The sequence below is a fragment of the Elephantulus edwardii genome, unplaced genomic scaffold (genome assembly GCF_000299155.1).
Source record: "Elephantulus edwardii isolate Elephantulus edwardi_28Jun2011 unplaced genomic scaffold, EleEdw1.0 scaffold00193, whole genome shotgun sequence".
In the NCBI taxonomy this organism is placed as follows: Eukaryota; Metazoa; Chordata; class Mammalia; order Macroscelidea; family Macroscelididae; genus Elephantulus; species Elephantulus edwardii.
Genome location: NW_006399943.1, coordinates 2,376,840 through 2,393,051, shown reverse-complemented (window position 1 = coordinate 2,393,051; position 16,212 = coordinate 2,376,840). Strand labels below are relative to the sequence as shown.

The 16,212-nt window shown below is 36.3% G+C and overlaps 1 protein-coding gene across 1 annotated transcript in view; it reads left to right on the top strand.

Moving 5' to 3' along the window:
- The window catches only part of SYCP2 (synaptonemal complex protein 2), a 96,377-nt gene that overhangs the window by 44,669 nt on the left and 35,496 nt on the right, over positions 1-16,212 (top strand). The window contains exons 17-30 of the mRNA XM_006896925.1: positions 2,259-2,358; positions 3,787-3,944; positions 4,846-4,903; positions 5,230-5,287; positions 7,073-7,206; positions 7,348-7,784; positions 9,750-9,877; positions 10,635-10,671; positions 12,709-12,779; positions 12,862-12,919; positions 13,383-13,438; positions 14,003-14,060; positions 14,946-14,948; positions 14,986-15,151. Coding sequence (XP_006896987.1) covers positions 2,259-2,358; positions 3,787-3,944; positions 4,846-4,903; positions 5,230-5,287; positions 7,073-7,206; positions 7,348-7,784; positions 9,750-9,877; positions 10,635-10,671; positions 12,709-12,779; positions 12,862-12,919; positions 13,383-13,438; positions 14,003-14,060; positions 14,946-14,948; positions 14,986-15,151 — 1,522 coding nt within the window. The remainder of the gene's footprint in view (positions 1-2,258; positions 2,359-3,786; positions 3,945-4,845; positions 4,904-5,229; positions 5,288-7,072; positions 7,207-7,347; positions 7,785-9,749; positions 9,878-10,634; positions 10,672-12,708; positions 12,780-12,861; positions 12,920-13,382; positions 13,439-14,002; positions 14,061-14,945; positions 14,949-14,985; positions 15,152-16,212) is intronic.

Sequence of the window (16,212 nt, the reverse complement as noted above, 5' to 3'; positions counted from 1 at the left end):
TCCGGGCTATAATCTTCACAATTGTATGCTGTGCATCGGAGAGTTGGACAGTGACTAGGGGTAATAGAGAATTGATGCCTTTGAGCTGTGATGCTGGAGAAAAATGTTGAATATACCATGGACTGCTAGGAGGACAAACAGGTGCATCCTGGAGAGGATGAAGCCGGGCTGCTCCTTTCAAGTCAAGGATTTTGAAGCGTCTTCTGACATACTTGGGGCATGTTGCAAGGAGGGACTAGTCCTTGGAGGGGGACATCATGTTTAGGAGAGTGGAGAGACAGTGAGGAAGACAGAGGGGAAGCTCTTGATGAGATGGATCAATTCAGTGATTGGGAGAGTAGGAGTAGGTGTGTTGGAGACATTGAGGTTTGCACAGAATAGAGAAGGGTTTAGGGATCTTGTTCCTAGGGTAGCTGTGAGTCGCAAGCGAGTTGATGGCACATAACAACTACCACCTTAAACTTATGAATTATAAACTGAGGAAAATGTCTTAAGCCTACACTGTTTAGAAAATATTGTCATGTTGTTAGGTACTCACTGTGTTTTCCATCAGTAAGAGTTGAAGCATTTGTGTTTCATATCATAATAATACACATTTAGTCACAGTGATGCACTAAAGTGTTCAACTACTCACCAAATGGTTGGCAGTTCAAACTCACTATTTGGTGCATGGGAGATAACGTCTCCTGTAAAGCCTTGGAAACATGATGGAGGGTTACCATGAGTTGGCATTGACTAAGTGGATTTTTAAGATGATACACTATACAATCAGTCAGTGGCTTAGGTGCAAAGAATTGCACTGCCAGTGCAAATGTATGTGGTTCAAATCCACTAATGGCTCCACGAGAGACAGATGCGCAGTCTGCTCCAGTGTGATTTACTGCCTCTGAAAACCCACTGGAAAGTCAGTCATGGATCAGTTCTGACTTGATATCATACAACAGGACACTCAATATGCAGAAGTATAGTTCTGAGAGGGAAGTAATAGTTTAATGGCTTGTTTTCTGGGTAAGTTTACAGTTCTCTTTGTCCTCTTTTTCCTGCACCCCACATACATACCTGTTTACCAATGCTTTGATTCTGCTTCTTCCTTAAGATCAGGTGCCTTCTTTACAGCACCTCTCAAACCTCTATCCATGTCTGCCACTGTCCACCCCGCAGGGCCCCACAGACGCCCACCTCTGCTTAGCCACTTCTGGTGCTCTTGTAAGCTGCAAACAGGTATTGGAACCACTAGCCTCTATGTGACTAGCCCTAACAGAGCTACCATAAGTTATGGCTTTAAAGATAGTCACTCTCTTTGAATTTAAAAAGCTAAAAGCCCAAATTCAGGATCCCAACACTTAGGAAAGGCATAGAGTTGCTCTCTGTAGCCCAGGTAGTCCTTGGAGAGTTCCATATTTCCTGGCGTCAAGGAGCTTCCTTCACAGCACAGGGGCAGGCATCTCAAAGGATAAACTCTACTCCTGGTGATAATTTCTTGCCAGTACTTGACCTAGTGATAAGAAGCTGTGCTGCTGACTTGAAAGCACAAAGTTGGAATCCATCGCTACTCCATGGAAGAAAGATGGGCCATCTCCTGTGTGACTTACAGACTTGGCAAGCCCACTGGAGAGTCAGCTGAGTCAGTGCCCATTCAAAGGCACATAACAAATGGCACTGAGGTTATCTTAGATCACTTTCTTCCTCCACTATCTCTAGCAAGATAAAAGGTGTTGCACTCTACAGAAACTCTTCTTGTGTCTAATCAGGATTGGGCTGCATTTCACTCTTAATCCTCTTGCAGCTATTTGGTTTATCAGATAATGAGGTTTCATAAATATTTTTGAGTTGACACAATTCAATCCATGACACTCTGAGCTCCTAAGGGCAGTTTAGTCTTTAGAGAATTTAATTTATGCAGATACAATTGTGCTTAAGTATGTATCCCAGTATCATAAAAATGGATACCTTATAAAATCAAACAGGATATTGTGAGCCATTAACAAATGTATATTGAAGTGCTGCATTTCTTAAGTGTGGCTCTTCTTAAAATATTCTTTAAGACGGTGTTTTTTGACTACATGATAGCTTACTTGGGACCAAATGAGAGGAAAACTCTGAAGTCAGCCTAAAATACAGCAAGTTGGGCATATGATCTTGTAGTTACAAATCTCTGTCCATTGTATGTAGTCAAGACAAAATATTGTAAATAAAAGTATGTGATATTTAATTTCAAAGAGAATATATGCTTAAATCGCTTTTTCTTATTATTTAAGGTAATCACTCCTAGCAAAAGAAAAATGTCCGAAGCATCTATGATTGTTCCTAGCAGAGACAGATACACTGTGAGAAGTCCACTTTTATTAATCAACACATGTAAGTTTTGTGGCCTTAAAATACAGTTAATACTTAAGAGAAATATTTGTAGTAGTTATTGAGAGAAATTCTAGATATAACTTACCTACAAGATTAGTTGGGATGTAAAAATTACTAAAATAAGATCCAAAATGTATCCTGACTTTAAAAATATATAATGGGTATTAAAATATAAGCAGTGTTCAAAATATTAGTATCTAGTGTGAAAACTGAAAACCACTGTTGTGTAGGACAGTATAACATTGTCCTTAAAAACACCAAGTCAGTCGAGCTGCTTGGCCTTGGTGCCTCACTCACAGGGCTGGACTTCCATCTCGTACCCTGTAGCAGAGTCTAGGACCAGTGTATGTCTAGAAAATGAGACTAACTTGTCTACCTCATCAAACTTATTAGAAAAAGTAAGATTTATTAACCCTTGTGAAGCATTTAGACAGTGCCACAAACGAAATAATTAATACTGTCTGGTACTTTTTACTTTCATCTTTGGAATGTATTTTTCATGTCTGACTGCTTACTTAAACTTAGTAAATCCAAAAAGGAATTGGCCTTTCCACCTTCTGTTATCGTTTTGGTAAATGGCATCCACACTCACCTGTTCATCTAAGGGGAAACTTGAGAGCCATTCCCAGACTGTATGTTGTCATGGTGTCCCATCGAGTCAGAACTAACTCAGGGCTGACCCTCTAGTGGGTTTTCAGAGATAGTAAATCACATGGGACGAGATGGCTTCTCTTTCTTCCACAGAGTAGCTGGTAGATTTGAATTGAACCATGTGCCTTCAGGTTGGCAGCATAGCTCCTTACCACTAGGCCACCAGAGCTCCCCTATCTGTAGTATGTACAGCAGAAGAAAACATTTGCCCGTCCTATGCCATCTTCAGCTCCTTGGGATAGGTGGGTGCACTTGTAACTCCACGTGTGCCGTCCACTAGGAGGCTCTTTCTCCAGCACTGTCGCAGTGTTCTTGTTCGTATCTGTAAAGCTTTCATCTATGACTCTAGGTGATGCTGTGACGTGTGAAAAACTACTGGCAAAGGCTCCAGCAGTGGAGCAGCACACAAACCATTGCAGCAGCACAGCCAGCTGACAAGTGGGCAGTCGACCTCAGAAATACCAGTTGTTGTTTTAGGTGCCGTCGAGTTGGCTCCAGCTCACAGCAACTGTGTCGTGCAGAGCAAACGCAGCCTGCTGCTCTGCCCTCCTCACACTGCTGCCATCAGCCCATCTCGTTGAAGGTCTTCCTCCATTTCACTGACCCTTCTTTATCAGGTGTGACATTCTTCCCTCCTGATAACTTGCCGAACTGTGTGAGAGGAGCATGTCTCATCATCCTTGCTTCTTAGCAATTTAAATTAAAAACCAGAAACCAGCACCACTAGCAACAACAAACTCCCTACAAACCTACTTGTTTTTGGTAATTTTTTTTTAGCAACACCACGAAGGAGGAGAACTAAACCACCCCTGCAAATGATGAGTTCCGCAGAGCAAGCTGGTGTTTCTAAATCATTAGAAAATGGAGCAAATAATGCCATGCCTCTTAAACCTAAACCATCTGAAGAAAGGAGGAGAGACAAAAGTGCAGACAAAGTAACGTTAAAGAGATTTTTAGATGCTTTTTTAATCAGTTTGTTATAGAAATATGTATTGAACTAACAACATCTTTTGCAGTGAATAAGATGAGTTAAATTTTAACTCTTTCACAGCCACCCATCCATGATCAACTTTTAGTCTTGGGTTTCTTAGGAAGCAGCTATTCTAGTTATACCTATTGCCACCTTGTGGGAGCCTGTATAACTGCAGGAATATGAAGAAAGGGACCTTCCTCCACCGATCCTGCCACCAGCGGCTACTTGGGACACATGTGTTCCACATAAACTCATCTTGCTGCTGACAGGTTCGAACAAACTCACAGCAGAACACAGCTAGGCTAAGGCCCTAGGCAGAGGGTCGGTCTTTTTAATAGTAATGGCAGGTGTTTCTTTTCTGAAATGCGAGTGAAGTGTTTCTGAGGTCCGTGGGCGCTAGCAGTTGTCACGAGGTAAGTGATGAGTAGGCAAATACTTGCTTGGAAGGCAACCAACTTTAAACATCATTTAATGCTTTATCATTTCCAAATCTTCCCCATACGTTTGTTAAAATATATTAGATGTAGGCAGCAAGAACAGTAACAATGGGTGTGCCATGATGCAGCTCTAGAAATTACCAGTAATGGATGAAAACTGGATGTTTGTACTAGCTGTGGACAGTATCCTAAAGCCAGTTCCGTTTTCTGTCTCCTCCTGTGCAGTGAAAGTTGTTTTCTTGTGTTTAGGACAGATCATATTCTGGAGTAAGCACAGCAGTGATGAAATAGATAGAAATACTGTCCATCTTCGTAACAAAGCAAATTGCCTTTAGGAGAGTTTAAACCTTAACACTGACTTTTAAGTGTTGTTTTCCTGTAATATCTTAACCCAAGTTTAAATCAACTTGTCTCCTGTGTTTGTAGCTTATGAAAACTGCTAAAATCGTAGAAAAGGATAATGAATCCACAAACCAAAGTTTTAGTAAGTACTATGGTTTAATGTTGGTAGAACTTTATTAGTTTTTATATTATAGACTCGACGGCACATGACAATAGATTTGTATGCATATTTTTCGTAATATAAGTATGTATATAGTTTCTCTATCGTTGCTTTTAACATGACCAGCTTTGATAAGGTTGGAGGACTGTGGTCAGCAGTATGCAGGTACTTTGTGGTTACAAGGATATGGAGTACAGTCTGAGCCACAAGAAATTTAGTTCTTCATCCCAGGACGTATACCTTTAAATAGTCCTTTGCTAGTCTTCCTTCAAAAAATTTTAATATTCTGCTATTCTTATTTTGTTTAGATGAATTCCAAGATAATGATTCTGATTCACAGGCAGTGGTAAAAAGAGATAAAGCTGTGTAAGTATGCAAAAACCTGTCAAACCATTTAACATGTTTTATTACTTTAGATGTAATAGAGTAGAATGTAAAGGGCTTTATATTTTTAGAATGTAATATTACCATAGTATTAATCATCTCTCAAGTATATTTTTCTGGCCTATTTATTAGTTTTTAGTCCCCTTTCCATCCTTGTTAAATCTCCAAGGTTACTCCTATCTGTGTGTGAACCTTTTTTTTTTAAACATGTTTCTTTTTTTGGTTTGTTTATATATATATATGATATTTATTTGATACTGGTTTAATTACAAAGTTCATATACATTGTTTTTCACACTGTATCTTTCTAATTTCTTTAACCCAGCCCACCGTCCAGCAGTCAAATGGTGTGGCTGCATGATTATCCCCGCCCTTGGCCCATCCTCACCCCTATGCTCCCACCTTCTCCCTCTTAGATCTTCACACATGTGTTATTAGTGATCTATTTCTACAGTAATGGTCTTAACACAATATTTGTCCTTATGAGACTGAGTTTATTCGCTTAGCAAAATGCTCTCCAATTCTCCCAGATCTTGTTAGCTTTTTATATAATAGTGGTCTGATAGCATAATTGCCCATTTGTGACAGACCTATGTATATCTATGTCAGTCACATAATTTATCCTAGATTCATCTATCTTGTGCATTATAATTCATGATTATTTTTTATTGTTGTTGTTGTGCCATCGAGTCGCTTACGACTCATGGTGACCCTGTGTACAGCAGCCCTAAAGTCTGCTCTATCCTGTGCCAATCTCATTATCTCTGACACACCCATCCTGATCCAGTCACCGAATCAATCCACCTCATAGAGGACCTTCTCCTCCTGCGCCTGCCCTCCACCCTCCAAGCATGATATCCTTCTCCAAGGACCAGTCCCTCCTTACAGCATGACCAAAGTATGTCAGACAAAACCTCAGAATCCTTGCCTCCAAGAACAGCCCGGTTTAACCCTCTCAAGAATGAATCTGTTTGTTTTCTTAGCAGTTCATGGTACCCTCGATACTCTTCTCCAACACCAGAGCTCAAAGGCATAAATTTTCCTTTTATTCTCCCTAGTCATTGTCCAACACTCTAATGCCCAACAAGTGATTGCAAAGACCATGGCCTGTATCAGATGCACCTTAGTCTCCAGAGAGACACCATTGCTCTTCAGTACTTTGGAGAGGTCCCTAACAGCAGACTTCCCCATCGCAATACGTCTTTTCATTTACTGGCTGCTGGTGCCAAGAGTATTGTATATTATTTCATTGTGTGACTACACCAGAATTTCTTTAGCTTTTCTTCTACTGATAGGCACTTGTTTTCAACTCTTCTCTGTTGTAAAATAATGTTGCAGTAAATACAGATATGCATATTTTAGTTTGTGTAGCAATTATTATGGGGCACTAGAGACTGGTCCAAAGTTTTCCATATCAACCCTATAACCCTTTTCAAATTGAGAGATGTAAAGCTAATTATATTTTTAATAAAATAATAATATAAATTGGAAAAAAATAATGTAGTTCAAATATGTAGTAAAATAGACAACTAAGATACATATTAGATGTCAAGGTAGTGACAATAATAGTACTTTTTTCTAATATTCTAAAATCTATTAAACCATATGATAAATTTTAACTTTCATCATGACTTTTAAAAATATTTCTATACATGACTGCTAACAAATTGCTTTCAGTCAACACTAATGGAATAAGAAATTAAAGACCTATGTGTGAGTGGCAGCTAATGCTTGGAAGTGTATTAAAGCAGATGAAATTACTTTGTAGATTACCTTGTGAGTCAGATAGTGTCTGTGAAGATAAAGCACACTCCAAGTTGGCGTGCTGGACACCAGTAGAAAATATTCAAGTTCATTCTAAGAAAAGAGCCAAGATTTCCTCAGAAGACATACAGAGTCAAGGTGAAGGAATTCTCCTTGTATATAATAATCATTCAGAGAGATACTTAGTTCCTAAAGTGCCTGACACTTAGATTTTAACACATTTAACATATCAACAGTTTATAAATTTTAATAAGAATTCAGTTTTTGTTTTCCCCATAGATCATGTTATCCACAAAAATATGACCAAACAAAAACCATCCTCCTCAATATCTGGTGATAATTCTGAAGAAATAGGAAGAATGCAAAGTACTAAAGAAATAGTGACAAGTAATACAGTAGATAAACTCGAGGTAGAGATGTGTGGAAGAAGCAATCAGCAGCACCTAAATCACCATAAAAACCTAGAGGAGAAAAGTACTGAACACGTCAAACAGAGAGATTGGCATATAGAATCTCAAACTACCTTTAAATCTGTGCTCTTAAATAAGAGAGTTGAAGAATCCCTGATATATCGGAAGAAATACATATTATCAAAAGATCTGAATACTACAGTTTGCGACAAAACCTCTTCTGGAAAAAATCTGAGAAGCCATAGAAAATCAGAGAAAAGACAGACCTCTGAACTTAATTCCTGTGATTTGAAGCAAAAAAATATGGTGAGCTTTTCAGTGTTTTGATTCCTACATACCCATAATATTTAATTTAATAATATTTAGTCACAGAAGACAGTGAGGGAACTTTGCCTGGTTTCATGGTTCACATTTGTGTTCTTGAATTAAGTGTCTGGACTCGTAAGAGTGAGTGCCTCCTTCTGGCCTCATGCTCAGCTCCCTTGTCCCAGCTGTGAGAAAAGAGAATGGGTCCCAGGGTATTTGAGTACGAATGGAATAAACGAACCTGAGAATCTTGTCTTTCAGGCTTTTTCTTATCTTGCCTTGGATCGCTTGCTTCTCTTGAGCTTGCCTGTGGAATTCATCTATATGCCTTTCTTACAGTACTTTTCTTCCTGATATTATAAGTGCTGTATTTGACTTAACATTTATTCCCTGCCTGGACCAGCACTTTATACATGGTGTTGTCTCAAACATACCAAGGTGTGAAGAAAGGATGTAAATGGAGGTTCTCTTTTATTTTAGTCTTTTCTGTACACTATCTCCAGGGCATTTTTGATAGATTTTCACTCTACATTGAGGCCAGAGTTTTACTTTTTTGTAGCAATTACCATAAATCTTTTTTTATACCTTGTGATCAGGGTGATCAAGGTGCAGACTTTAAAAAAATCTAATCAGATTGCCTTTCCACTGCCAGTAATTTAATTGGCTTTTACCCTTCCTAAGAGAATAGTAAAACTTGTAGGCTTCCATTTGCATTTCTCTTGTACAGGATTATTATTATCTTGGTAAGCAAATTTCTCGTCAATTTAAAATGTTTACAGATGTTTACAGATTGGAGCACCTGAGTGTACAAATGAAACAGCCAATCATTTATAATGGATACTTTGATGGCTTAATGGTAAGAAACTGCACTGCAATCCCAAAGGCATGCAGTTCAAATCCACAAGCTGCTCTGCAGAAGGATGGGCAGACTCCTCCTGTGAGATTAACTGCCTCTGAAAACCCACTGGATGATCAGCTATGGGTCATTTCTGACTCCCTAGTGCACAACAACACACACATAATTTCATTATTCAATTTGTCTTGACTTTCTTTTCTAATCTGTCCTTTTGTACTTAATTAGGCAGCATTCTTCAGCCATATCCTTTAAGGTCACTTTTTCCTTGATTTCTCCTAATCTCTTTCCTTAACTTAGTCTGAACTGTATCATTACCCCATCCCCCAGGAAAGAGTGACTTATTTTGGCTCAACTCAGATTCATCCTTCAGTTTTAATTTGTTTGAGTTTACAGTCATTTCACAGAAATTTCCTAAGGAGTCATTTTTTTTTCCTTATCTCTATTCTGATTTCTGTTAGTTGTCTTGTTGCCAGCAGTTTTCTTCAGTTTATTACCGTATCAGGATGGAGGATTCTTGACCACTTTCCTGGATCTCTCTCCTCTGAGGAGAGCCCTCTCTCTGATCTTTCCTGTTCATTGGATCAACAGACAAACTACGGTTCACTGATAGTGATTGCCCATGCTACTCCAACTACATTGCTCCATTTAAGGTGAAGCTTATTTTTTTGCAAGCCAAGTAATCGGTCTTCATTCTTGTTACATTTTTAAAAAGAGAATAACTTACTACATATCAAAATGTATGGCTGGTTCCCAGAAAAAAGTAAAATGAAAATTAGGATAACTCATATAAGAGTATCTGTGGAATTTTTCTTAACAAATTTATGTTGCTGATAATTCTTCCAGTGAACCCTTTAAGTTCTTGATTTCTTTGTCACTTTGAGCAACAAAGGACTTGGCATAGTTCTCGCTTGGCATAAGTGTCAGACTTATCTTCAGTTGTTTCAGTGATGAACCAATCCCAGACTTAACGAAACAATTTCTGATCTTTACCCCCTTGTGTGGCTATATATAGAACTAAAATTTTCTAGTGTGTATGAAAAATTTATATATTCTTCTTAGCCTTTATTTTCCTTTGAAGGTTAACTGGTATAATTTAAAATAACTTTCAGAAAGAAAATTCGAAAGGGAGACAATTTTCTGATGCAGCAGAATCTTTGATAAATCAAATTAATAGGCGATACAAAGCAAAGGAGGATATCAAGTCTACTGGACAATTAAAGGAGTCTGTGATTGACAAGTATGTGCTTAAATTGTATATATGGAATTTTCTGTTAAGATATAAAATTTATTTACAGAGTTTTAAAAAGTTTTAAATGTATGGTCAAGTACTATAACTTTTATCAGGAAACACATGTTCTCTAATACTAAATAGTAGTCGTTTAAATACTACAGAAAGAGAATGAAATTTTTATTCATTCTGTAGTCAGGTCATGTTTTACAAAGTATTAAAAAGCACTGTATTGATACGAACATACTAATTATAAATAATATTTAGCATATACACATTTTAGAATTGTATTTATTGAATGTAAAAATGAGTGAAACTAAATACACTTTAAATATATTGCTTTATGAAATAGGAAATTTAAGTGCGTTATTTTTATATACTATAGTAAATAGGTATTCCTTGTTTGAAATCTTGCTGACGGTTAATTATCTCATGAAAAAACTACTGTTTATGGATGCCACATTATTAATTCAAGTTCACATTTACCCTGGCATTTATTGTATGGCATGAAGAAAATTATTTTTATCAAAGAGAACTATTTATTTAAAAGTGGCACCTCTTAATGTTACTCATCTTAGAGTTGTTATAATTACCTATTTGTTTTTGTAAAGTTACAAAAATAATAATTTTGTCACATCTCAAATAATTCTTGCATATTGAATATAGATTTAGACCCAAATAGGTTTTACCTTATATAGAATGGCTTTTATGGAAAATACAGATATTGAATTATTTTTTTATTTTTTACAAAATCTTTTTTTTATAGTGAGTTTTCAAGCAGATGTGATCTACAGCTTAGTAAGGTAGGCTTTATTAATTTATCCAGCCCAAACCTATTAACCTGGTTAAATTTTACAATATTAGACCACAGACACTTATACAGAAGAAAAGTGTGATACAACTAGATTAGCTATTTTAAGGATATTGATAAAGGATTATCAATCCATTGAGTGACAAGTGCTCAAAATAATCCCTTAGTCTTCTGTTTCTCAATAAACATGCTGATTTTACATATAGTCACAGTATTTATGCAGTATTGTGGATGCACTTTTTTTTTTATCCCACCTCACCTGCCAGCCACATTATTCTGAAGTCCATTGTTTGTGTTAAAAACATTTCCTATTTGAGACTTAAAATAACAGTTGCCTTGGATTTACTCATTACTGTTACTTCTCATCTGTCTTTTATTAAATTCCTCTCAAATCTAACCCCTCTGCTTGTGCCAGCACGTTACCCTAGTTCTGTTGCAGTTTCTAACCCTCAAAGTGTGGCAAAACAGCCTTTATTGAGCTTTCTTTGCTTCTGGGATTTCCTTGTGCCACTCTATTTACTATGTTCAGTACCAGCATTTTTCATTACCAAGTGCAGAGCTTCATTCATTTTCACAGTTACTGTTTTTGTTGCTCATTACATTAAAGACAGACAGGTTGACTTCCTAGTACTTTAAAAGAATACCTTATTTCCTCATTTTTGTTGCCTAACCATGCCTTGTTTAGCTAGATTGTGATAGCCTGAAGCTCGTAAGTGTCTTTCCTAACTTTGGGGTTTTGTTCATCTTCCTCTATTCCTCTTTAGAGGAAAAAAAAATGGACTGAACCAGTAGGCACTTTCACTCTCTTTTCTCTTCATCAAAACCTCACCCCTCCTTTCAAGCCCTACTTCAGAATTTACTTTATGGGGGCAGGGGTTGGAAATTGAAGGACACTCCAAAATCCAAACAGACAAAAAGTCCAAGTCTGCATAATAATGTCTTATGCACACACAGCAATTGAGAAGTGGTTTTCCTTTTCTGTTTTGAATCATCTTTATAGCCTCTGTAATGCCTTTACTTACCTTTGCACCCTCTTAAAAATCTCACCTCATCTTTCTATCCTTTGTAACACAAAGCACTAAGAGGATGAATTGAACACTGTACTTAAACACAAGTAAAAAGCATATTGGAAAGAGTAAGCCAGATAAGTGATGAGAAGAGTTGTATGTTAAGAAGTGACTTTATTAGACTAACTCAAGTGATTGTATATAAAATAGTGAGAAGACCTAATACAAATATTTCCAGATTCCACGATTTCCAACTTACTGTGCATTATGTTAAAGTAAAAACAGTGAAAGTAGAAGCACACTTTTTTGTGTCTTGAATCAATAAAGTTCAGCTTGAAGAGAGATTATTAATGAGAACATTTATCTGTTTATAGTAGTGTTACAAGCATTGCTTAATGTCCGTGATACTTTCTGTGAAATAGGATATAATATGATTTGGACATTGTGTGAACATTGTATTTAAACCTCTACCAGAAGGAAATAATAAAAGTAGAACTTGCTTCTGGTTATTCTTGCTACTTTTGCAGATGGAAGAAATAGTCCGAGAGGGGAGTGGAGGGAGAATAGGAGGTAGCTTCCCTTCCTCACTGCTGCTAGAACCTGTTGTACCTTTATCTCCCCTGTGGTCCAGTGCTGCATGACTCTGGGTTTGGGATATTTAGAGCAATCAAAGGGAAATAAACAAAAGGAGAACACTTTAAAATATTTAATTTATGAAATTATGGATGAGTATGTGGTTGGACATTGCCTAAATAGATAGTAATCAATGCATACTTGTAAATGTTAAGAATAAATTGTTATATTCAGTATTAGCATTCTATTATACCTTCCATTACATTTTTAGTTCATCTATAAGTCTTCAATAGTGTAAATGCCTAATATTTTTTATGTTAAAAATGGTTACAAAAAGCCAGATTTATATGCATTACTAGAAAATATATGAAAATTTAATAGTATGTTATTTGTCAGGTAAAATAATGTAAAAATTTGGAGAGCTTTACATAAACTTCTTTTACATTTAGGAAAAGGTCCAGAAAAAAAGCTTTAGACAGTTGAAGACTACTCTTGTTAATGTTACCTCCAAATGCCCATTGTAAGTACCTTTTCATAAATATTCTCATTTTCTTTATACTTAAAGAGACTGTATTTTATAATGCTTTGCTTCATTTTTACAGGACTGATATTTACAATTTTAATTTGAATGGAGCTGATGAACCTACTATAAAACTTGGAGTAAGCTAGAATTCAACATATTTTGTTTCTTTTTTTTTATTTATCACATTAGTTGTTAGAGAGTATACTTTTTAGCTTTGCATCCTTTTGTAGCTATGTTTTAAAGTTTTGAAAATATGAAATAATACAGTTAGATAGCCAGCCTATGTATATTTAGTTTTACTTTCAAAGCCTTTGGAATAAGATAGAGAAAAATGAGTGATTATGGAGGCACTTAAGACTACTTTATTAAAAGAATTTTCCTTCTTGGTAAAACAAACATAAGGTAATGATTACTCTCATTTGCTTGTTTCTAGTACAGTTTATAAAATATAACACTACTTCAGTACTTTAGTGTATTTTAATAATCTTAATTTTGTCAAAATTCTTATTCCATGAAATGATAGAAACTAAATGTTATTTTTACTTTTGTTTACCTTATTTTCACACTCAGAATCCTTTTCAATGTTTATTCACAATATAGGTCCAAGAATTTCAGGCTACAAATAGAGAAACCTGTGTGGACAATTCAGGAAAATTGTAGGTCTTCAACTGATCTGATTAAAACATACTTATCTCATTATTGCCTTTTCTTTTTTTTTTTTTTTTGCACCTGATCCAGGCCATAGTGTTTGAACTTTTTTTTATTAATTTTAATGAAAGTTTACAGAGACTTAGGGTTTCCAGTCATTCATTGTTGCACTTTGCTCCCTCCCCACTCCCTCCCCTTATTGCCCTTTATTTCTTAAATACTTCATGCCAGTCTGTCTTTCTGAGAGCTTGTCACATATTTTAGAAGAGTGAAAAAAATGCTAATAATGCCTTGATTACTTCCTTTATGATTTTGCTACTTTACTATTTACTTCTGATATTGTTTAATATGCAGATTCTGTACAGTTTTAATATTCATTATATAGTTTAGGTAATAAGTCAGAAAGGTTATGTGAGTTCCTTAATCCATCTTTAATATTTTATAATTAACTGAGATCAGAGATGATAATGGTTTGGCAAAAAAGAGTAAGGCTTGAAAACCCATGTCCCATTGCTTAGTACATGCTACCTAAGATAAAGAGCTTTTTAAATTAATACATATCTTTGTTTAAGGGTAGATGTAAGGAATCGGGATAAACTTGAATCTCCTCTCAAAACAAAAGATAAAAGTGTAAGTAATAATAAACCAAATTAAGTTTATTAAGGCCAGTAATTCTTCCCATTATATTTTAAGGTCAGAGATTCTCCCCCCCACCACCACAACTTAATGAGATGACCTGTGTTCTCATTATGGTTTTTCTTACAATCCTTGAACTATCTGTAATAGTCTAGTAATAAAAAAAGAATCTTTGTTTTGTACAAATGGTTAACACATTGGACTACTACCCAGAGAAGCTTTGGAAGAAAGGCTTATTGAAAAATTAGTCATGGACAGTCCTGTGAAGCGTGATCCTACTTTGGCACATATGGGGCCACCATGCATCAGAATGAACTAGTTTCTATTCTAAGGAGCCCCAGTGCTGTACTATCTTACATTTTGGGCTGCTAACCAAAAGTTGAAGGGAGCCTAGTTACCTAGTGGTAAAAAGCTGTGCTTGTTCTTGAAGGCACGTGGTTCAAATCCACCAGCAACTCCACAGGAGAGACATGGGAAGTCTCCTGTGCAATTAACTGACTCTGAAAACTTGCTGAAGGGTCAGCTGTGGGTTGGTTCTGACTCGATGGTACACAACATTCACAACCAAAAGTTTGGTGGTTCAAATCTACTAGCTACTCTGCAGGATAAAAGTGAGACATTACAGCCTCAGAAACCTGGTGGAGGTTCCATGAGTCAAACTCTACTGAATGATAGGGAGTTTGACTTTGTGGTCTTGATGGAACTAAACTGTCCTCACCTAGTTTTAATTAACTTCAACAAAATATAAATCTTAATCTCTGACCTGGACTTCTGAGCAACTTCGTTGGATAACTCCTTATTTACTATGTAGAGTAGAACTTGAAAAAGTTCGTATTTCTGGTTTGGTTTAATTTACTTTGCATCATGACATAAAATAAGATAGTTATCTATGACAAGAAATCTCCCTCTCGCCCAATAGATAACAAATTACAAAAAGAAGCATCTTTTTAGTGATGATGAAACAGAATACAGAGATGATGACAGCAGGACTGATATCAGCTGGTTAAGAGCACCAAAGTCAAAACCACAGCTCATAGACTACAGCAGAAATAAAAACGTAAAGAGGCACCAAAGTGGGAAACCAAGTAAGTAGCTACTTTTTTGAGGAATGTTGTAAATGACTCTGCTATTTAATCCATATAAGATGTTTTGTTATTGAAAGTATATATTTGTATGTAAACAGTATTTCTAACTATGTATCTTTATGTACAGTAGAGTGAAAACATGTAAAAAAATATAGTTGTATTATTTTGTTAACTTTGGTAATATATAGCTCTTTATAATAAAACAATTAGTTCCTTCCTTTTAATTAGGTTTTGTTGTTGTTGTTGTTGTTAGTGCCGTCCAATCATAGGCGACTCATAGCGACCCTATGAACGAAAGTCCTCGACACTTGCTTGACTTTCATTCTTGCTCCAGGTTCATAGGGTTTCCGGAGGCAAGCTATTTACGGAAGTGGATGCCACTAGGGTGCAAAATATTATAGTATAATATTATACTTCTCATAACCCTTAGTTCACAAAATACTCTTCATTTGTCCTCTCATAACCTGCTATTAATAGTTGTTGTTGTTATTGTTGATTGCCTTTGAGTCGAGCACGACACCTATGAACAAAAGGCCGGAAGGCCCTCCACAACTGTCAACATTTATCAAAGTTCATAGAGTTTCCGGAGGAATGTTGTTTAGGAAGTGGATGCCACTCCTAGTGGCTTAGTTAATTTTTATTCTGAATAATTTATTAAGTATCCATACATTACCCTAAAACAAAATCAAAGTTCAGATTTTTATACTAATTCACATAGAACTAAATATACACATAACTATAAGCATCTGCCATGCTCAGTATAAATTACATACGTATAATTGCATCACACATACATGCACACATAAACATTTTAGGAATTCATATAGATGCAATAAAAGTACCTCAAAAGAAAAGCAAGTTTTGCTGTCATTGCATGTAGATAAGTAGATGTCTATCTATAACGATTGTCAACCCAACATATTTTACATGAGCAGGTTAGTGACCACCCATCTGTGTGGCCATTATCAGAATCTGTTGCCAAGTTTTCCATCACTATAAAGAGACATGTGCTGCTTCCTAAACAATGTGTCTTGCTTTACCCTGCCCCTCCTGTCCCTGGG